At 43.5% G+C, this 21,284-nt stretch overlaps 1 protein-coding gene across 1 annotated transcript; it reads left to right on the top strand.

Annotated features, from left to right (window-relative positions):
- Window positions 1-2,937: 2,937 nt before the first annotated feature.
- On the top strand, window positions 2,938-6,879 carry LOC136503235 (verprolin-like). Its single transcript, XM_066498379.1, has 6 exons — window positions 2,938-2,951; window positions 3,042-3,141; window positions 4,470-4,912; window positions 5,448-5,509; window positions 6,268-6,401; window positions 6,532-6,879. The coding sequence occupies exons 1-6, from the start codon at window positions 2,938-2,940 to the stop codon at window positions 6,877-6,879; spliced, it is 1,101 nt and encodes a 366-aa protein (XP_066354476.1).
- Window positions 6,880-21,284: the final 14,405 nt, after the last annotated feature.

Raw genomic sequence — 21,284 nt, 5'->3', positions numbered from 1 at the left:
TCTATACATTCTGCAAAGGAAGTAGTTAATTAGTTTATTGTGAGACTAATATTGACTAAAATTGGCATAAATGAAATGACAGCAATTACTCACTCTTTGTATTCATCAACCTCTTCGTAGTTATTTAGAACAAACCAAACCATGGAGTCATCGTCTTTATCTTCGCAATGAAGTGTTGAAGCACCCAACAGGTTAATACCATGACAAAAAATAGAGTAACCATTGGGTGACATGTTATGTTCTGCATCTAAGTTTCTTTCAGACCTAGTGAACCTAGTAAAAATGTCACTGAAATATGTTGAGCACTGGGTCATACACTCATATGCAGTGTATACCTCTGCAACAGATCCTTCAGGTCTTGCTTTATTACGGATGAAACGCTTAAAGGTGCCCAATCTTCTCTCAATGGGATACATCCATCCATACTAAACCGGTCCCCTAAGGAGTGCCTCATCAGGTAAGTGTACTGCTAGCTGAACCATAACATCAAAGAATGCAGGAGGATAAATTTTCTCTAGCTTGTAAAGGATAATTACAATATCTTCCTTCATCTGGTGTAGTGCATCAACCTTTAGAGTTTTTGAGCAAAGTTGTCTAAAAAACCTACCCAATTCAGCAATTACTTCATATACATCTTTGCGCACCAAACCACGAAGGCCAGCTGGTAAAATACGCTGCAGCAGTATATGATAGTCATGTGTTTTCAGCCCATGCATTGTTCCTCCCTCCATATTGACACATCTTGATATATTAGAGGCATAGCCATCTGGAAATTCAACATTGCTCATAAACTGCAAGAACCTCTTCTTTGCTTCTTGTGTTAGAACGTAACAAGCTTTGGGCATTGAGGATGAATTACCAGTGTCTTCCTACAAATGAAGCTCTTTTCTTACACCTCTATCTTCCAAATCTAGTCTAGCAGTGATTGTGTCCTTTGTCTTGTTCAGAATATTAAGTAGAGTTGACAAAATGTTTTCACATATGTTTTTCTCTATGTGCATAACATCAAGGTTGTACTGCAGCTTCAATTTTGACCAGTATGGCAAATCATACAAGCTAATCTTCAGATGCCATACTGGTTCTCCATTACGGCGTCGTTTTCTTGATTTCGGCTTATCTAGATTTTTGCCTGGAACATAGCAAACTTCATCCAACCTTGCCATAACCTCATCTGCACTAAATTTCCTTGGCTGCTCTCTAGTTTCATGGTGGCCATCGAAAGATCTGTTTTTCCTCTAGGGATGGTCATTTGGGAGGAAACGTCTATGGCCTATGAAACCAATTTTGTTTCTCAGGCATTCGGAGCATGGATTCTCATCACAGTGCACACATGCGAAGTAACCCCTAGTAGTTTTGCCTGACAAGGTGCCTAATGCAGGGTAGTCATTGATTCCCCACAGAATCGCTGCACGTAGACTGAATTCTTTGCCTTCATATGCATCATAAGTAGGGACACCTTCCCAAAGAGTTAGCATGTCTGCTATCAAAGGCTGCATGAACACATGGAAATCTTTGCCCGGTGAATTTTTGCCTGGAATTATTAAAGCAAGCAAATAATTGGATTGGTCCATACACATCCATGGTGGAAAATTGTATGGAACCACTATCACTGGCCAGATGCTGTATGAATTGGTCATCTGACCAAATGGGTTGAATCCATCAGTAGCAATGGCTAACCTCAAACTACGGGGATCATCTACAAAAGACTTGAAAGTATTATCAAATTCTTTCCAAGCTTCTCCATCAGCAGGATGTCTCATTTCATTCTCAACTGGTACCCTCTTTTCCTTGTGCCATCTTGCATACTGTGCCCGCTGCTTTGAGATAAAAAGCCTTCGAAGGCGTGGAATTATTGGAAAGTAACGGAGGACCTTGTGAGGAACTTTCTTTTTGCCCTCCTTGTTCACTTTCCATCTTGTGAAGCCACAAACTGGGCAATGATCATCGTCTTCATGGTCCTTCCAAAATAAGGCACAATCATACTTGCACACATCAATACAAACATAACCAAAACCAAGCTTCTGAAGTAGAGCTTTCATTTCATTATAGGACTTAGGGAGGCCGGTCACATTCATCAAAGATGTCGAAAGCAACTCAAGGAAAGCATCAAACCCAGAATTTGTTATCCGATTGTACACTTTTATACGCAGCAGTTTAATAATGAAAGTTAGCCTAGATTCCTCGGTGCAACCTGGATAAAGCTCACGCTTTGCCTCTTCCATGATTTCTTTATATAAGTTACCACCAAAGTCATGGCTTGCTGTAGTGTGCAAATCTTGAATCAACCCCTGAACTCCCCGTGCACTATCTTCTATGACATCTTTAGCTTGTCCTTCCTCATCAAGTGTTGCCTGGTCATTTCCCTCCCATGACATATCTTCATGTACAACAGTGAGTTCTCCATCATCATCTTGTTCAACATCATCATCTCCCTCTCCATGGTCAATCCACCTTGTATAGGACCTAGACATACCATTGATTTCGTTATCCTCCTGTACCTCATCTTGGCTTTTTCTATTTGGTTCAGGCATTTTCGGCATGGGCACTTGATTTTCTCATCTGCACTATATCTACTTCTGACATGTTCCATGAATTGTGCAACACCAGACAAATAGGGCATAATAAATGGGGCACTGTTATAAATCCAGCTTCTATCCATCTCGACCTGGGTGGTGCTACTGCTGGTGGGGGGGATAGCTCCACTGCCTCTCGTTGTATGAATTTCTCGAGGCCTTCAATTAGAAGACGCTCAAATACACTATGGTGCTCCTGCTTCTTGTCTTTGTACCCGTATCTGTGCTAAAAACAAGCTAATGTTAGGGGAGGTTTTGCTATTGATTCCATATACTGAAGCTTAAAAATCCCTACAGCAGTTCATAACTGGATGATGAATCATGAATGTATCTACATTTCATATGCAATTAACTACAATCGTTCATGATGTTATTTTTGTAAGTGTAAGTTTCACATGGAACAAAACTTATCTACATGTAAGATCAAGCTGCATTGTGTTGCAAGTATATGTTGTTACTGAATTCCAGGGGCGTCGACGTACTGGACTACAACTTGTCCACCCATGCCTCCAACTATTGGATTTGTGATGGAATTATACAAGAATATCAACAGGACAAAACATGGGAGGTAGCCACTGCTTTGCTCGAAGAAATGAAACTAGAGGACTTCTCATCCTATAGATTGCTTGATTTTGGTTATAACACACGCTGGGTGGTAGCCACCGATTCTGATACGGCTGAAGAAATTAAGCCTGAGACAACATCATTTTTTTGTTCTAATAACAAAAGAGGATGGGTAGCATCATTACCCACTAAAATATTCTAGAGATCTGCTGAGAAGCTTCGTGTACTGAAACTTTGCCTCTGTACTTTCAACTTTTCTTCACCACGGGTGGCCAGCGCTGCTGCTTGTGAGGGTGGGCGGCGTTGCTGCTGGTGGGGGGGGGAGGGGGCCGACAGGAGCAGGTGGCATGCCCGGCCAGGCTCCAGCTGGGGTGGATGGCCAGGCTCCATCATGGGTGGCCGGCGCGGCATGAGCGAGGGAGCAGTTGTGGTCGCCGGCCAGGCTACCTCTGGGGGGCGCCGAGGCTGCTGATGGGGGGGAGGGGGCCGGCGCTACTGTAGGTGGCTTGGCTGGCCAGGCTCCAGCTAATTAGCCTTGAGTGCCATGTGGTCCAAAGTTTCAATGACATGCGGGCCCAGCATGCTCAATAGCCTCCCATGTGGTGCAAACATCAATTCTTTTTTTGATCTATGGCAAAAACGTCTAACAAGTTTTTCTCCCACATACTAGCTCCAAATCTGATGTTTTTTCCTAAAATTTTCTAAAATCATGATCTATCAATGTATAGTGTTGATTTTGGCTCCATCATCATGTGTCAAAGTTTGAACAAATCAAAATTTGAATATAAAAAAATTACAACTTTACACCACATTTTGAAACCCTAAATGATTTCAGCTAAAAAATCACAAACATCAAAGTTGAACAACTCATCAAGACCTGCATTTTTTGTATTGGTCATTTGTTCATCCGAGAAAGTGGTAGTAACTTAGTTCATAAATTTTACATTCTCTCTTAGAGTTTCATGAACTATAAGTGAGAGATGTAATTTCTGTGAACAAAGTTATTGTCACTTTGTCGGATGAACAAATGACCAAAACAAAAATTGTAGGTCATGATGAGTTGTGCAACCTTTGTGTTCATCACTTTTTAATTTGAAATTATTTAGTACCCCAAATTTTTGTTAGAAGTTTGAATATTTTGAAATTCAAATTTCAAACTATCGAAACAAAGTCATACGAAGAAATAACCAGAACCAAATTGGTAGATCTCAACGTGTTGTACAACTTTGTTTCAGACATTGTTTGCATTTTCAATCGTTTATTAGCCAAAAAATCCATTTGAAGTCCTAATACTACTAAAATGGTCACTGACATAGTGGACCCACTGCGTAGGACAAAAATGTGGCCAATTTTTCAAAGCTGCACCTCACACTCTCCCGCGTTGATTCGCTCGCCGACACATGGGCCCCACCACGCCTCCCGCTCAAGGCATCCAAGTTCCCTCCCGCGGCCTTATCCTCTTGCGCGTGGGTCAGACCAAGGGGAAATCCCCAATCTCCTTCTCCTCCCTCCACTCGCCGCCACGCCGCTGCCACACCGCTCGCCACCACTCCTCTCACCACTCACCGCCACTCCGCTGCCACCACCCTGCCCGCCGCAACTCTGTCGCCACCACCCCGCCCGCCACTCACCACCAGCCGCCACTCCGCTGCCACCACCCCGCCCACCACTCACCGCTGCCGCCACACCTCCCGCCGCCACCCATCCCGGCGCCACACCTCCGCCGTGGCCGGATCTGCCCATCTTGTGGGCAACGCTTCCGCCGTGGCCGATAAGTAAATGGCCTTATTTCTTTGCCTTAGGGTTAGGGATGCAGTAAGATTTGGGGATTTTGATTTCTAGGCTCCGGATTTGGGGAAGAACATAGGCTTCCTATGGTTCATCATCTTCTCATGTGCTCGATTTCATTTTCTAGCCACGGCGCCTCCGCTGTGCGGCGCAGCCACACGAGCGGGCCCTGGCGGTGGCCGCCTCGTGCCACGGTGCCGTGCAATTAGTCTACGAAATGAATGATGCATCCACTATGATTAATAAAAAAAATACATTTCATAATGTCCGCAAAAGGATTCCCTCTACTGGTCTATGAATATTTGTAGCTTTGTGTTGTTCTTCCAATCAGATGCCACTGCAGTTATTTAGCGACCAGTTCTATGATGGCTAACCGAAATGTTTTAGCCCGTCTTATATATCAGTCCCTGTTTATTGTCTTCATAGCTACGTTAATCATACCGGTTCTCAGTTTTAATGTAAATAAGATATCATCTACCCTGTGAGTTTGTCAATTTTTTCCTATCTTCTTCCTGTGTTCAGGAACTTGGTCGTTCTCCGGTTGTTGTGTAATAAAGCTTATATTGGAAGACATCATATTTCAGGTATGCGCAAGACACGTTAGTTGTTTTCTATGCTGCCATATGTTATGCTCTGACATTTTGCTTTGCTTTCCTCCTTAACCAGTGCCAAATCTCTGTTGGGTTCATTTTCAAAAGGAAAAGAAGTGTATCTCAAGGTACCTTACAGTTTGCAGCCAATGCTTCCCATCTCCCCTAACTTGTAGCTCCTGTTACCTTTTGGCCTTGTTGTGTTATAGATGATAAAATGTAAACAATCATTTAAATTGTACGTGTATGACAACACCAGTTGTTAAGCGTTAGTGCAGGACTACTGGTTAGTGCACCGCCGTTTCATACTTGTTTTATTCACCCCAACATGCTAAACAAAAGAATTATGAATTTGTGACATGTTTATTGAAATCTGATATTAACTACATCTTAAGCCCATAGAAAAAGGCACCCCGACATGCTCTTTGTATCAAGATACACAAAGCAGTACAATATTAGCTCCATTTTGTTTCATTTACAATTTCAATGGTTTGACTAACTATTAGACTGCTCCTTTTGGTTCGTTTACAATTTCTCTACTGATCTATTAGGTTTTTTTCAACTCTTTTACAGAAACTGAATCCAGTTTCTGCTCTTTCTACGTTTGGTCGTAATAAGTAATACAAGAAATGACAAAAACCAAGTACGAGCAGGAGAGGGATGCGAATGTAAAGGCTGTTCAGGAGGTTTTTAAGTCTTTTGGTATTGCGGTGTTAGCTCAGACTGTTAGTGATGTTTTTCAAAACAAAAAGGGGGCAAAGGGAAGAGACTAGTATCTGACAATCCAGAATCTGACACTGAGTATGATCCTTCATCTGACATTGATAACCAATCTGACAGCGATGATAATTCTGATGATGACCTCAATAATGAGGTCAATACTGAGGTGAGATGGATTACTTGGACAATTAACAAGTTTCTGGTCTCTCCATTTGAAACATATATACTTCATTGTAGTTAATTAATCTACTTGACACTTCTTTCATAATTAATAAGATGCATTTTTCTCTTGCCAGGAAAGACCAATGGTTCCAGGAACTCGCCCGCAGCAGAAGAAGCAAAAGGTGGCAACAATGGTGGCTGCGAACCAGCAGCCACCGTGCACGCCAACCAGAATCACTAGGCAAAGTGCAGACATGCCTTCACCTGTAGGCCGTCCACCGCCTAGGCCAAGACATCCCTTGCCTCCTAAGAACACTTTGAAAGCCAACCCAAAACCAAATGCCATTTCCAGTAGCAGCCAACTGCAAGGCCACCTCACTACAAGCGGCAGCCACACCACAGAAACTACTGAGACAGTGCCTACTCCTCCAAGAGTCACCAGGACCAGTCCAGCCATGTCTTCACCTATTCCAAACACATAGCCTAGTCCTCCTAGATACACCAGGAAAAGTGTAGCCATGCCTACACCTGGTGCAAACATAGTACCTAGTCCTCCTAGATTCACCAGGACCAGTGCAGCCATGTTTGCGCCTGGTGCAAACACAATACCTAGTCCTCCTAGATTCACCAGGTCTAGTGCAGCCATGTCTTCGCCTGGTGCAAACACTAAGCATAGTACTCCTAGAGCCACTGCTACCCTATCTCAGCAACCTACTCCCACAACTAGTGTTAACCAAGCAGTTCCTGCAGACACCTCACCAGGTGGACAGAGCTCTAGGCAAAGCAATGACATTAATGAGTCAGCTGAGCAATTTGATGCCACTAATTTAGAGGGTCATACATATGAAGGAGAACCAAGAGATGACTTAGTTCTAGGTAAACAATACGAGTTTCTAAGCATTTGTTTCTCCATTCATTATCTACAATTGTTACTGCTTTAATAACACATTTTGATCATTATTTGCCAATGCAGCGCCCCCAAAGAATGTCCACAAGAAAACCATGGGTCATGGCTTAGAGAAGATGCTAAATAGAGGAAAGAAGCTGGCTATCCAAGTGGCTGAAGGGAAGAAAAGACCTGATGTCCCACTTCAGGCAGCGAAGCTGGCATCAGAAACTGGTGTTGCCCTTAGAGACAACATGCCCATCTACACATCATGGAAGCTTTATGACAATGATGCGGGAAAGGCAGAAGTAAAAAAAGTGCTTGACAAAGTGGCAGTGAGACAACTATTTCACTCCTCCAAATACTCTCTTGCATTACTCTACTCCCATGTGAAAAATTGTATCTAATAAATGATTTGTGTGGCTTCAGTCAAGGTTGGATGTGGATGTTAAGAATGAGGCACCAAGTAAAGCTACATGCACTGATATCATTAAGAGGGGAGTAAGGCAGACGAGGTATCACCTTAAAAAGAAGTACTTTGACGAGTCACTAACAGAAGAACAGCTGCTAGCCAAGCAACCTCCACCTAAAATGAAGAAAGAGGAATGGACCAAGCTGGTAGAGTATTGGTGTGACCCAAAGAATCAGGTCCATGCCTGAATTATCTGCTTTTGTTAATATGTAATGCAAACTGTGTATGTGAATGACAACTCTGTATTGCATGTGGTGCAGGAAAAATGTGCTAAGAATAAAGTAAATTGAGCCCAAGTGCAGCTTCATCAAAGGACTGGAGCTAGGTCCTATATTGCCCATCGATATAGCCTGGTACGGATACTATGTCTTTTGTACATTTGTAGCTTAGTAATTACCATGTGCTTTTGAACAGTCAAGTTAGCACGTGCTCCAATTATTTCTGAGATGAGCTCCCATGTTCATAATATTTGCGTTGTGCCGAGTGAGCTATAATCAATAGGTGTTTAGGCTCCAATTCTTTTATGGTGACCATTTGAAACTGAAATCTTCAAGAGGAATTGCTATGTCATCAGAGATGATCATCATCAGTAGTAGGTGTTGTTTAGGCCAAGTTATTATTCTTGATCTGTCCAGGTTGCACTGATGCATGTTCCTGTGTTGTTTTCCTTGAACTATCAGTAATTAGTTGACTTTGCTAGTGATTGTATTTGTTGTTGGCATAAAAAATCTTGAGGCAAATACTTGTATGATCTGTAGTGCATACATATTTTGGCATCTTGCTGTTGGCATGTACAAATAATCTATGGCTAATCTTATATCCCAAGTTTTTAACATGCTGCAGAGGACTAAGTACAACAACATGGAGCCAGATGTTGTTGATTTCTTTGGGGAATGTATGAGTAGTCCCCAAAATGGTCGTACTCCTCTTGCAAATGAAATATATGTAAGTTACAAAATCAATGGATACATGCATGTACTGCACTCAAGTAAATGCCTGGTTCAACACTGTTGTATGGCCTTGTTATTAAGTGGATTCATTTTATGTAGGAACAAATGGTTGCAGAGAAGGAAAGAGAGCCAAAAGAAGGAGAAGAACAAAAGTCTCCCTCTAGGATTGTTGCTGACTGTCTCAGCTAGATCAGCCGTTCATCCACCTTCCTTCCTAACATTGGTGTCCCTCGACCATCGAAGACTGGCCGGTCCACATCGACAGCCGCACAAGCATGCCTGCAAGCTCAGTTTGAGGAAACACTCCAAGCAGAAAGAGAGGAAGCTGCTAGGAAGCAGGAAGAGTTGCAAGCATGGCTTCAAGCTCAACAGGCCGCACTTGAAGAAAACCAAAGGTTGCTGCGTCAGACCCAAGAGGAAGTGAAGGGGGTGCATACCAAGTTTGAAGAGACTAATGCACTGCTATGAGCTATCCTGAAACTTCAGAAAGATTGAGGTAGGTATGAATGTAGTGTCTGAGGATGATGCCTTTGCCTAAGCTTTTGCTACCTTGCTAGAAATTACTCTGTGGTTGGAACTTTGTTAGAACTATGTGCAATCTGTTTGTATGTTTGAACCTTTGTGGTGGAACCTCAGTATGTTTGAACCTCTTGTGGTGGAACATGCCTGATGGAACCTAGAACTATGTGGTGGAACAAGTGTGCTGGAACATGTTGAACCACTGTCTTCTGGTCTTGAATTTATGTGTATGCATGATGGCTTGACTGAATTGTGTATGATTTATGACTTGTGATGAGAATGTTGTGGATGATGGCTTGGCTAATATATATGTGTATTATGCTTTTATGAGCTGTGATGAAAGATCAGTGTGTCATCACTGAATATGGCTGCCACGCTCGTCATGAATGAGAGGACAATTTGTGATGCCATACAGTCGTCTCAAAATGTCTCTAACTACCATACAAAACAAGACAAAATCTAGACGTCACAAAATCTACATACTTATATATGATGTTTCTATGTCGTCAAAAAAACTTATCTGAGACTGTCCTCGCACGTACCATTTATGACGTTTCGTACATTAGGTGACACGTTGACTGACCAATATGTGATAGTTACAGTCGTCATAAAATATAACAATATGTGACGGAAAGACACAACCGTCACAAAAGGTCATAACATTTTGTGACGGTTCTCAATATTATTGTCACAAGGTACATTATGTGACGGTCATTATATGACGACTGGCATGACGCTGCTTTTTTGTCATAAGACACTTTTTATGACCAATTTTGTACTTACCATGACAGTGTGCTTATGTCATACAAACCAATTTTTTTTGTAGTGAATGTTGACACGGTGATTTTCTCCCGAGGTTCACTTGGTTGCCACCAAGCTACATCCCCGTTGTGTCGACCTCTCACTTGGTGGTTCGGCGGCTAATTGGCATCACCCGCCAAGCCCGCACATCGGGCATCGCAAGAACCTACCCCGAAAATGAGGGTAGCTCAATGACACGCTCAACTAGAGTTGCTCTTCGCGATCCCCGTGGGGTGAGCACAATCCCCCTCACAAATCCTCCTCCGGAGCACCACACAATCTTCTCGTGTGCTTCAACGGAGTCACAAGCCACCAAGCCGTCCAGGAGGTGGCAACCTCCAAGAGTAACAAGCACCACCGGCTTGCAACTCGATCACCTCGTGCCACTTGATGCAACCTCATGATGCAATCACACTAGAATCACACTCACTCGCAATTTGATGCAACCACTATGTGCACAAGTGAGTTAGAGGCTCTCCTAGAACTCCTCAAGCATGGACACTAAGTCCCAAGGGTGCTCAGCATCATCCAAGGCCGGCCACACACTTCTTTTATAGCCCCAAGGGCTAAAATAGCCGTTACCCCCTTCACTGGGCACTTTTCGCACTGACCGGACTCGAAGCTGAAGTGACTAGATGCGCAGGTCGCAGAGTCCGGTCGCACCTCGTGCGCCACGTGTCCTAGCTGTTCGAAGATGACCATTGCTCACCAACGGCTAGCTCCCATGCGCTCATACTCCTGACTGGACGCGCCTAGGTCCAGTGATCGGACGCGCCGAGTCTGTGTTCCGTCACCAACGCGCCTCTACACAACTGACCAGACTCACCTTTCTCCTACGACTAGACTCGACTCTCCTAGAGTTCGGTCACTTCCAGAGAGATTTCAGAGATCTCTTTTGATGACCGGACGTGTCAGGTCATCACTGACCAGACTCTCGGTGCGTCCGATCGCTCCTGGATGCGTTAAAAACATTGACCGGACTTTGTGACCGGACTCCCAGGTGGCGACCAGACGCGCAGGTCGTAGAGTCCGGTCACAATCCTTTCAACGCTAAAACGTTTATAACTCTTAGCTCCGGAGTCCGATTTCGATGATCTTGGACATTTTGGAAAGCTTACTCAAAGGGCTACACATCCCACTTGCATATTTGATCCAAAGCACAATGGATCAATGTAGAATTCCAATCCAAGGACCATCACAAAGTTCAGAGGACATCGAAAAACCTTTCTCTCTTCTCCAAGTTGATACAATTCAACTCCAACAACTTCTCCTTTGCAAATGTGCCAACACCACCAAGTGTACACTACCAAGTGCAAGTGTGTTAGCATTTTCACAAACATTTTCCAAAGGATGAGTCACTCAATCCACCACGCCACTCGATCCTAGCAACATCGCAAAGTTAGATGGCTCAAGTGGCACTAGATGATCGATATGCAAACAAGTTTGCCCCTCTTGATAGTACGACAATCTACCCTAAACCCAGTCATAAACTTCTCTACACACCTATGAACGGTGAAATGAAATGCCCTATAGGTTATACCTTTGCCTTGCGCATTCCATTCCATCTCCTCTAATGTCGATGCAACACATGCACCAACATGATCACAAATGATATGATCCACTTTATATCATCACGTGACCTTGTTGGTTCGATCTTGACCTCACTTGCTCTTCTACGTTGCCTTGGTCCATCAGCACCAAGTCCTCACTAGACTTTCCCTTCACACTTGCAACCGGTCCATCAAGCCAAGCCTTGTCTTGATCTTCTCCACCTTGGTCACATGACTCAATGTCATGTCTCATATGCAATGAGCTCCTTCATCACATAAGTGAGCCTTGCAACAAATCCAAGCCATCTTCACCATCATGGCATGAGTTGCTCACACATATGTACCTGTGGACTAATCACATGTGTATTGCACTTAAACACATATTAGTCCACCTAGGTTGTCACTCAATTACCAAAACCAAATAAGGACCTTTCACCTAAGTAAAAAGGCTCGCTGCCGTCGCCAGCCGCGGCCCAGTTCGCGGGGTGCCGTGATGGGGCTCATGACCGCCACCGTGTGCTCACTACGGAGGCGCACCCGGTTGTGCCATTGGGCACACCGATGCTTAGGTTCATGGACGTGGATGTGTGGTGGTGCCGGGCCAAAGCTGGCTCTATTGTGTTTAGCTGTGTGAGCGAGGTTAGTTCCTAACTTAGTATCTCCTCCCCAATCCCTAGCACGTCATCTCCCCTCCCTTGTCTATCTACTGAACTGTGTCGCGGCCTCGGTGTGCTCCTCCAAGTTGGTTTTTTGTTTTGTGATGGTATGCTATTGAGAGAGTGCCATGATATTGATGGTGTGACGATGTGCCTAGAAACAGGATGCTAATGTGTATAATTAAACTAAAATTTAGTGCTTGTGTGGGAACCGGAAGTCACCTTTGCTTTGGTGATGTGCTCGGTCAGGGCCATGAGCACACCAATGCTGTTGTGGCCGTCCTTGCATGAACCCCCGTCCATGCCTGGTCAGCTCCCTCCATCTCAGCACACCACAACTCATGGCTAGTCCTCCTCTCTGGCCCCTCTCCTCGACCAGATGATTTGGTGGTGACAAAGAAATTCTATAGGGATGGCTGGTAGGGGAAATCAGTGGCTAGTTTGATGTATTTGGATTTTTTTGCCGTGAGGAGTGTTTACTGGTTTTCCTCCTCTGCTTCTCTCCGGGTGGTCTTCATGTATGGGGCTGGTTCTTGCCTTCCTCTCGGCTCCTCTCCTATTTGTTTCCCCATCCTACTACAGCCCTTCCCCTCCCTCCTACTGGTGGTTGTCGAGTACTAATTGGCTCCCCTCCTGTTATTGCTCTACCGTGGTCGGTGGATTGACTAGGAGCAGTGATATGGATGGAGACTTCAGTGTATTTGCCCATGCTGGCATTGGAAAAGTTATGCTTGGGGTTCTTTGTGGCCCTTGAAATGTGGTGATTGCAAGAGGGGCTGTGCATAAATGAATTCATATGTGATGCAGGTAATTAGCCGGATGATGAAACCCATAAGCTAGAGGTGCCGATTGGCTCTGTTCGATCTTGGTATCTCAGTGAGCTAAGTATCTTGATATTAACTAATTTATGTTTAGCCATACATGATCAATTATTGATTTTCTTTCTATGAGCAGGAAAAATGGAAAACGGTATTGTTGTATGAGAAGTGTACGTGTATGTGCTGCTGGCCAAACACCGCAGGATTTTTTAATTATTACTTTTTTGTGCTCGTATAATATTGTAACTTATTTGTTTGTCGTCAACCGTCAAACATGTGACTCATAATCTTTGGATGATTGGTAAGTGTCAAGAGATGAAGAAAAATTAAACTGCTTGTTTTTAGTTTTTTTCTTAATTAATGACTATTAGCCCCATGGTTGTTCATTAAGATTAGGAAAAAAGTTGGGGTGTTACATACACGAATGTTGTACGTTAGGTTTTCGATCCACAACTTAAGTTTTTTCTTTCATAAGTATCTCTCAGTTTTAAACTGTTAGATATAGACTAACAAACGGTTTTAATTATTTACATGCAACGTAAAATTTCTCAACATCCAATAGTCACTACTCGCTGCAGTGCATCACAGTCTTGAGCTTTTTAATTTAAAGTAGTCGCAAGAATTTTACATAGACATACATAACTTTACAACTTTATGAAATTTCTGTGAACTTAGTTCGACTTTCCTTAGATATATTCTTGTTCCTCAATATTAGAGGCATGCTCTCCAACTGCACCAGCTCCTCATGGCCCACCTGCTAGGGCGGCTCAGCCAAATTTTTTGTTTTTTAAACCTTTCTGGAAAAATATTCACATTTACACATCTGGACGACCTATTTTCGTCTTTGAACTCCAGGGGTCGACGCCATGGACCTCGACATTGACGTAACACGACTCGGCAACATAGGCCATGATCTATGACCAAGATTTGTGGCGCCGAGCGTAGCCATGTCAATGTCACGTCCACCGCCACGCCACTCAATGGACTCGAAGCTCGGCGCCGTAATCTATGGTGTCGAGACGTGTTACCTCGGCACCATAGGCCATGGCGCTGACCCTGGGGTCCAAAGACTCACATAAAATGTCTAAGGATATAAATGTGAATATTTTTTGAAAAAGGATTCGGACATCTCAGCAGAGAGGCGGTAGCTACGAAGGTAACCAAGAGTAAGTTCTCTCCCTACTAGAGCATCTCCAAGAGTACCCAATAATTTATTTCCAAAAACATGGTGTTTTCGGACTCCTAAAAAGTATTGGAAGGAATAAATAAGGTCATCTCCAAGAGTTTTCAATAATTCACTTCCAAAATATCTAAATTTTGGTCCCACACACAATTTTGTTGGCGGCAGTTTTTTCGCGCTAGATTAGAACACCAGTCGCATCTACGACGCCTCCCTACACAGTTGTGCCGATCCCTAGCCTAGCCCAGCCAGCGACAGCCAGCCACGGCCGGCACCCTTGTTCGCTGCAGCCTGTCCCAGCCGGCCGCCAGCCACAGCAAGCCACCCAGCCTCGCCCAGCCACGATCAGGCAAGTAGCGGCCAGCCAGTAGCAACAGTACCTTGCGGCCAGCACACAGTACCATGCAAACAGTACCATGCAAACATAATCATTAACAAGGAAATAGTACTTGAATATAATGCAAATCTAATATGACAGTCTTCATAAAGCAAATTAACAATCTTGATAATGCAAATCTAATTTAATTTTTGTATATCAACAAAACCTAATTTGACAGACGACGAGCAACAATAGTCTCCTACATATGCTTGTAATACTACTGCTGCGGCTCGAAAAGGGAACTAATATCCATTGACATTATTTTATCTTCCTTTGCAATCCTATCCAATTCCACCCTCTCCATGTTAGCTTGTACCTTTTCTTCTTCTAATACCAGCTGCTCTTTCTCTAGAGCATGTGAAGCCATATACCTCTCCTCTTTCTTCCTCTCTTTCTCCATGTCAAAAGCCTCCTTCTTAGCCCACATTTGGTCCAATGCCTCCAAGCAAGCTTCACCTCCTCCTCGCCGTAGAGCTTCTTTTGCCTTCTTCTGACCTATTGGCCTTTTCGTGCTTCGTAGTCTAGAGGTGTGATCTCACATCTCAGTGACATTTTTAGTGTCGTTGACTTCTACATTTCTCGGAGTGGAATCAGGGTGTACCTTTTGTTTCTTGTTAGCGGCTTGCTTCTGCTCTGCCAGTTCCTTCATCTTCGCCTTCCACTTGCCTTCGCCCTTCAACTTGTTCCAACAATGCATTAGAGTGAATAACTGTGGCAGAACCGGCCGAAATAACACACTTACGGAGGCGCTTGTCTTTCACTAGACACTAAGCACCACGAAGGTGAGCTACATCAGGCAGTTCTATCGAGCACACCACATGGGAGAACCCGAAAATCCACATTTTTTAACAGGATCATAAATGAGATAATAAAGCTTACAACATTTTAGCCATTTCTTACATCACTTTCCATGCAACATCAGAGTATAATATTTATTGTTTATAACAGCGGAATATAACCATGTTATCAGAGTTTTAGCGGAAATAAAATCATTTAATGACAAGTTAAACATTAACATGATGATCCATTATATACATCATAACAGGTTATAAGTTTTTCCATTGTAAAACATTTTGGGTGGAAGTTTCAAATAAACTCCCGCAACGTTAAGGAAATCCTTGCTGAGCCCACCAGGAGGTTTCCACACACAAGTGTCAGCTCCACATGTTCCTATCACCTGCAACAGGGTAGAACAAACCCTGAGTACTCAATTGTACTTTGCAAGACTTACCCGTCAAGAGGAAAGAAAAGACTCCAAGGATATGCAAGGCTATCTGGCTTGTGGTTTTATTGCATCTGCAGGAAGCATTACTAAGCGTGCATCCTTATATTCAATTTCATTAGCAGTCATCATTAGTTCATTAACTAACCATTATATGTAAGCACATGTGCTACTTTCAAGTAGGTGGTAAGCAACCAGAACCATTTTACCATCTTTTATATTCCAGTTCTTACTACGGTGCTAGATCGTAGCCAAGTCGTACCGTATCACACGGCGATTCGCGAACCAATGTATCCCAGCTGGGTACCCTGAAACACACGTCCCGCTTGTACCCCAGGCACAAGCAGGACCAATCCACCACTCTCCTGTCAAGGGGTCCAGGTCCCCGTCCAAACTTGGACTCCAAGCCCCCACACCTGAGTCCTAGACTCAGTGTGGTGCTTAGACCTCCACCATCCCCGTCTCCAATCAGTCGGTCTGGAAAGAGCCGAAACCCACGATAAGAGAGCAACAAGCCTTTCCGCCCCCATAAGCAAGTATGTGCTCAGGATAATAAGTCTGTGACCTGACTAGAATCAAATGCAACGGACGATCCTCAATCGACACAGGCGGGACAAACGCAACCAGAGCCTCGCTCGGTTACCTAACCAAGTCCAAATCCAAATCCAATATATGGTCCCGCCCGGTCTCCAATTATTATCCACATATATTCTATGTGATAGTAACATGATAATAGTAACAATAATATATTTCCTATCTCTCGCGAGTGACAAGCAATCACTCGATTTCTATCGGAGTCCTGTAGCATAGCAATCTACATGATTCTATCATACTAGTAAGACTCATAGGATAAGGATATATATATATATATATATATATATATATATATATATATATATATATATGCAGGTGGTTTTCATTCAACTCTTTAAAACTTAATGCACAAGCATAAGATAAAGTACAGAATAATAGGGATTATGCACCGAGGTTTGCCTGGGTAAAATATAACCAAGTTAGCTGTTCATGATGGTGGCATGATCATCACGTCACCATTTGCTTCTGCTACTCCAGATTTCTTCATGATCCATCATTGTTCCTATTATGATATACGTGGATACAACGCAAAAACGTAAATGATCACGGCAATCGCAACTCTAAAATATGATTACGCTGCTAAACTAACGAGCTGGCTCTAGCGACTAACGTACAAGGCTATGTATCTATGTTGTCGGACGAGGCATTACTTCCCAATAAGTATTTTAGCTACAAAATCTCCAGATATATCCTTAATTCATTTTATTGATTTAATATATTTTTAAACCAGGGCTTAATAGGTATTCTAGCAAACTAATTATTCTGGAGCTGCAAAAATTACAAAAAGCACATAATAATATTGTGAAGCTACTGTAAAATTTTCAAAGCTAACACTATCATTATTTTGCCACAAAAATTCCTACAAGTTCATACTTTAATAATTTTAAAGCATGTTAAAACATTTAAAGCATCCATGAAATATTTTAGAACCATGTGAACCAAGTAATGAACTTTAATAATTTTAAAGCATGTTAAAACATTTAAAGCATCCGTGAAATATTTTAGAACCATGTGAACCAAGTACACTAGCAGGTAGATCATGATTTTATGAACTTAACAAAATTGTTTTCACAATTTTTGGATTCCTACAAAATTTTATATTAAATTCGCAATCTTGCTTAGAAGCTAAATTAGAAATTGTCTTAGAATTGAAAAGGCCGGCAGTAACCGGATCTAGCCCGGTAGCCCAATACGGCCCATGCAGAACGTGGGTGTGCGTAGCAGGTCGGCCCAGCCATGGCCCAAGGTGGGGAGTTCGCGTGCGCACCGACGGTTTTACAGAAGAGTCCCCAATCTATCCATTTATTACGTGGCACTATGCGCACTATTGCGACAGAGACACATTTTGTAGAAATACCCCTGAACTACCCTGTCTTTACCATGGGATGGTCCCCGGCGGCCTGCGCACGATGGCGTGACTCTGGCGACGTAGCGTGCGTACACCGACCAACGGAGAGAAACACCAGCCCCACAAGCGAGCCGACGAGCGCCGCGGAGCCAAGATGAAACCCTAGGCAGTGATTAGGCATTAAACGGTGATTTCTATCGCGCTGCAGACGGCGGCGGACCAATCACCATGGTGGCGAGGCTTTTCCCGATGAGCTAGAGCGATGACGAGGACAACGGAAAGGGTGGGAGCAACAAGAGATTACCACAAGTCTAGCCGAGGTGACGGTTGAAGCGGAGGCGGCCCGAGCAGGTCCGGCCACGTGCACATGCACCTCATGGCGGTGCTCCGAGCATGACACTGACGTGCCAGGACCTCACCCATGTGTTCCGGGTCAAACTAGGGTGAGCAACCGCACGAGAGGACCAAAGTGAACTCCAAGGAACCACCAATTGAACCCCTACCGAGGGGTAGGGCCTTACCCCCAACCGTGCTCTATTCTAGAGGTGAGATGGCCGGCGACGAGCAACACGTCAAATTGGCCGACTACAAGGCTCGTTTGCGCTTTGGTGTGGGTTGGTTTGCTAGCTGGCTTCCAATCCTAGCCACTGGGGAACTGAATCGAGATGGGATATCATGGACCTCGGCGTGGCTCCTTCGGCGGCAAGGCAATGGGGAAGAGGCTTTGAGGCACGGTCAACCTCGGCCGAGGCTGCATTTAATGAGCAAGAGCGTCCGCACGGTGCAGCACAGATGGAACATATCGTGGGGTGTCAGGATGGGACGGCTTAGTTTTGGCAGGGCATGGACGGCGGCAGTAGAGACACGACCACATGAGTGAGCGATGCGTCAGTTAGCGCCTGCGTGCGGCCACGCAACGGCGTCGAGATGAGGGCGTGGTAGGTGGGTTGAGAGGCAGAGGGCGAGCACCACAGCGGTCGAAGTGAATCGGAGGGTGGAGAAAACCCCACAATGACCGAGCAACGGCAGTCACAGCCTCGCCTCCGCGCTGCTCGCGGCACAGCGGCTCGGCGCGGCTTGGCCAGCAAGAGGGTAGGCGGGGTGAGAGGCATGTTGCGGCGTCGTCTCGGCAAGCGGCACTGGCCTGCAGGGAAAGGACATCACCAGCGCGGGGCCGAGCCCGACGCCAGCCACGCACACGCACGAGGCGACCATGCCCACGGGGCCAAACAGACGAAACGGTGACACGCACGCTTATTAAAGTGGGCCAAAAACTACTTACCAACTCGATGAAGACTCAACCAACTCCATGAACCCATAGTTGATACTAACACCTAGCTAACGAAGCAAACATCACGTCTAGAGAGCGACCAGAGAGGGAGATAGGGAGGTGCCAACATGGGTTCATCACACTGAACGCCAGTTCACGAACCGAGCACCGAATCAGGGTTCGCAGCGCGTTCTAGTGAAGTTAGGGCAATTTTAGAGCGGACAACGTGACATCCAACACAATGTCGACCTATGCCATGCTCAAGCACTCACTTTGATGCAATCGACAATACCAAAATATGCGGCTAGTGTTTAAACATTTTTGTTAGAAATTAAATGTCAAAATAGCATTGTCTATTATCATTTCAGACTTACAAGAATTCAATGTCGGATTAGTACTAACCTCCCCTAACACTTTTGATTGAATTTTTAAAAGCTCTAAACCTTGCAGGATTCAACTAACAATTGTACCATGACCTAGCCCATACTACATACTAACTCTTAGAAATAAAATATCTAAGCACTTCCTAATTAGTATGTCCAATATAGTTCGCCAAAGAATAATACTTTTAAACACAAGTTCAAGTGTTTGCCGGCAACGAAATGACCCTTCTTAAATCCCAAGTTTGATTTTTGAACTTCCCAAATTACTAACTAATAGTATTTATTCTCCAAAAATTAATGTTGCATTTCCATCTACTACACTTACACTCTAAACTTTATTCAAGTACTACATACAAATTATATTTATTTTTTGTTTATAAAAATTGCTTCCGTGCCAATGTTTAGAACTACTTATTCTACCCTTCGCGTTAGGATTTTTCAGTAACACATATAGGTATTTAAGTAAATTAACTCACTATATTTATAGATCTATCTCTCAGGCCATAATCTCAGTGTTTAGCGAGCACGTAACACCAGAGGTGTTACAATAACTTGTTATCTTGGTCCAATCCTTTGAACTCTTGGAGAAACTCTTGGGAACTCTTGGAGATGCACTTAATAAAACCTCTAAATCTAGAATTTTTGGCAAGAATATAAAAAATCTATCTCCAAGAGGTCCTAATCTCACCTCCCAAATCTTTTGGCACTTGGAAAAAATCACCGAAAGCACGGATATATCCGCGTGTGGAAGACGCGCGTATCGGTCTGCCAATCTAAGGTGGAAGGACGTGGGAAAGAATAAAGAGTAGGAAATGGTTCCTGATGGAAATGTAGGGAGAAAGAATATATAAAAGTGGTTAGGATCATTTAGAAATAGTATAGAATTCCTGATGTAAAATTGCTTTCTATATTTTAGGAGTGAATTATCGAAAACTGTTAGAGATGGTCTTATTTATTCCTCTCAATAATTTTTGGTGAGTTGAAAAACTCCATTGTTTTAGAAAGAAATTCTTGAGAACTCCAAGAGTACCCAAAAGAGTCTCCCAATCCAGGAATTTTGGCAAGATTGAAAAAAACTCATCTCGAACAATTCCCAAACACACCTCCCAATCTTTTGGCACTTGAAAAAAAATTACCCCCACGCACGTAAGTTACACGCACATATCGTCGCCCCAATCTGAGGTGGAAGGACGTGGGGAAGAAAAAAATTAGGACAGGGTTCTTGATGCAAATGTACAAAAGATCCAGAAATAAAGTATAAAAGTGGTTAGTGTGATTTAGCAATAGTTTAGGATTCCTAATATAAAATTACCTTCTAACTTTTAGGCGCGAGATTTTGGAAACTTTTTTATATCTGCCAATACATTTTGCAAAGGATGGAAACCATGTTTTGGGGGAGTATTTTTTAGATACGGTTGGAGATGCTCTGGTACTCCATTTTTCTCCTTTCCCAATAATTCGGTGAACAGCAGAACCAAGCTTTGGAACGTCTACTCTTACTATTAAACCTAGACGGCTAATAATATGGCATTTAAATAATGCAATGCGTTCTGAGATAAAATACTCCGACTAATCAAACCACCGTGCTTCAACTGATATTGCACCTCACCAGCCAGCAGGTAATACAAGTAGTGTATTTCCCCAACAGATGGAATGAACCCAAATTGTACAAGGGAGAAAGAATATATAAATATGGTTAGGATAATTTAGAAATAGTATAGGATTCCTGATGTAAAATTATTTTCTATATTTTAGGAGCGGATTATTGAAAACTGCTGGAGATGGTCTTATTTATTCCTCCCAATAATTTTTGGTGAGTTGAAAAACTCCATTGTTTTAGAAAGAAATTCTTGAGAACT

Source organism: Miscanthus floridulus, chromosome 14 (genome assembly GCF_019320115.1).
Source record: "Miscanthus floridulus cultivar M001 chromosome 14, ASM1932011v1, whole genome shotgun sequence".
NCBI classification, from domain to species: Eukaryota; Viridiplantae; Streptophyta; class Magnoliopsida; order Poales; family Poaceae; genus Miscanthus; species Miscanthus floridulus.
The sequence above is the reverse complement of the archived record's forward strand: the minus strand, read 5'-3'. Positions and strand labels throughout refer to the sequence as shown.

What these genes read in the sequence shown, in the direction of transcription:
- LOC136503235 (XM_066498379.1), top strand. An exon ending in AACAGGACAAAACATGGGAG is followed by an intron (nt 3,142 to 4,469) that starts GTAGCCACTGCT and finishes CCCACTGCGTAG; the next exon opens with GACAAAAATGTGGCCAATTT. An exon ending in ATAATGAGGTCAATACTGAG is followed by an intron (nt 6,402 to 6,531) that starts GTGAGATGGATT and finishes TTCTCTTGCCAG; the next exon opens with GAAAGACCAATGGTTCCAGG.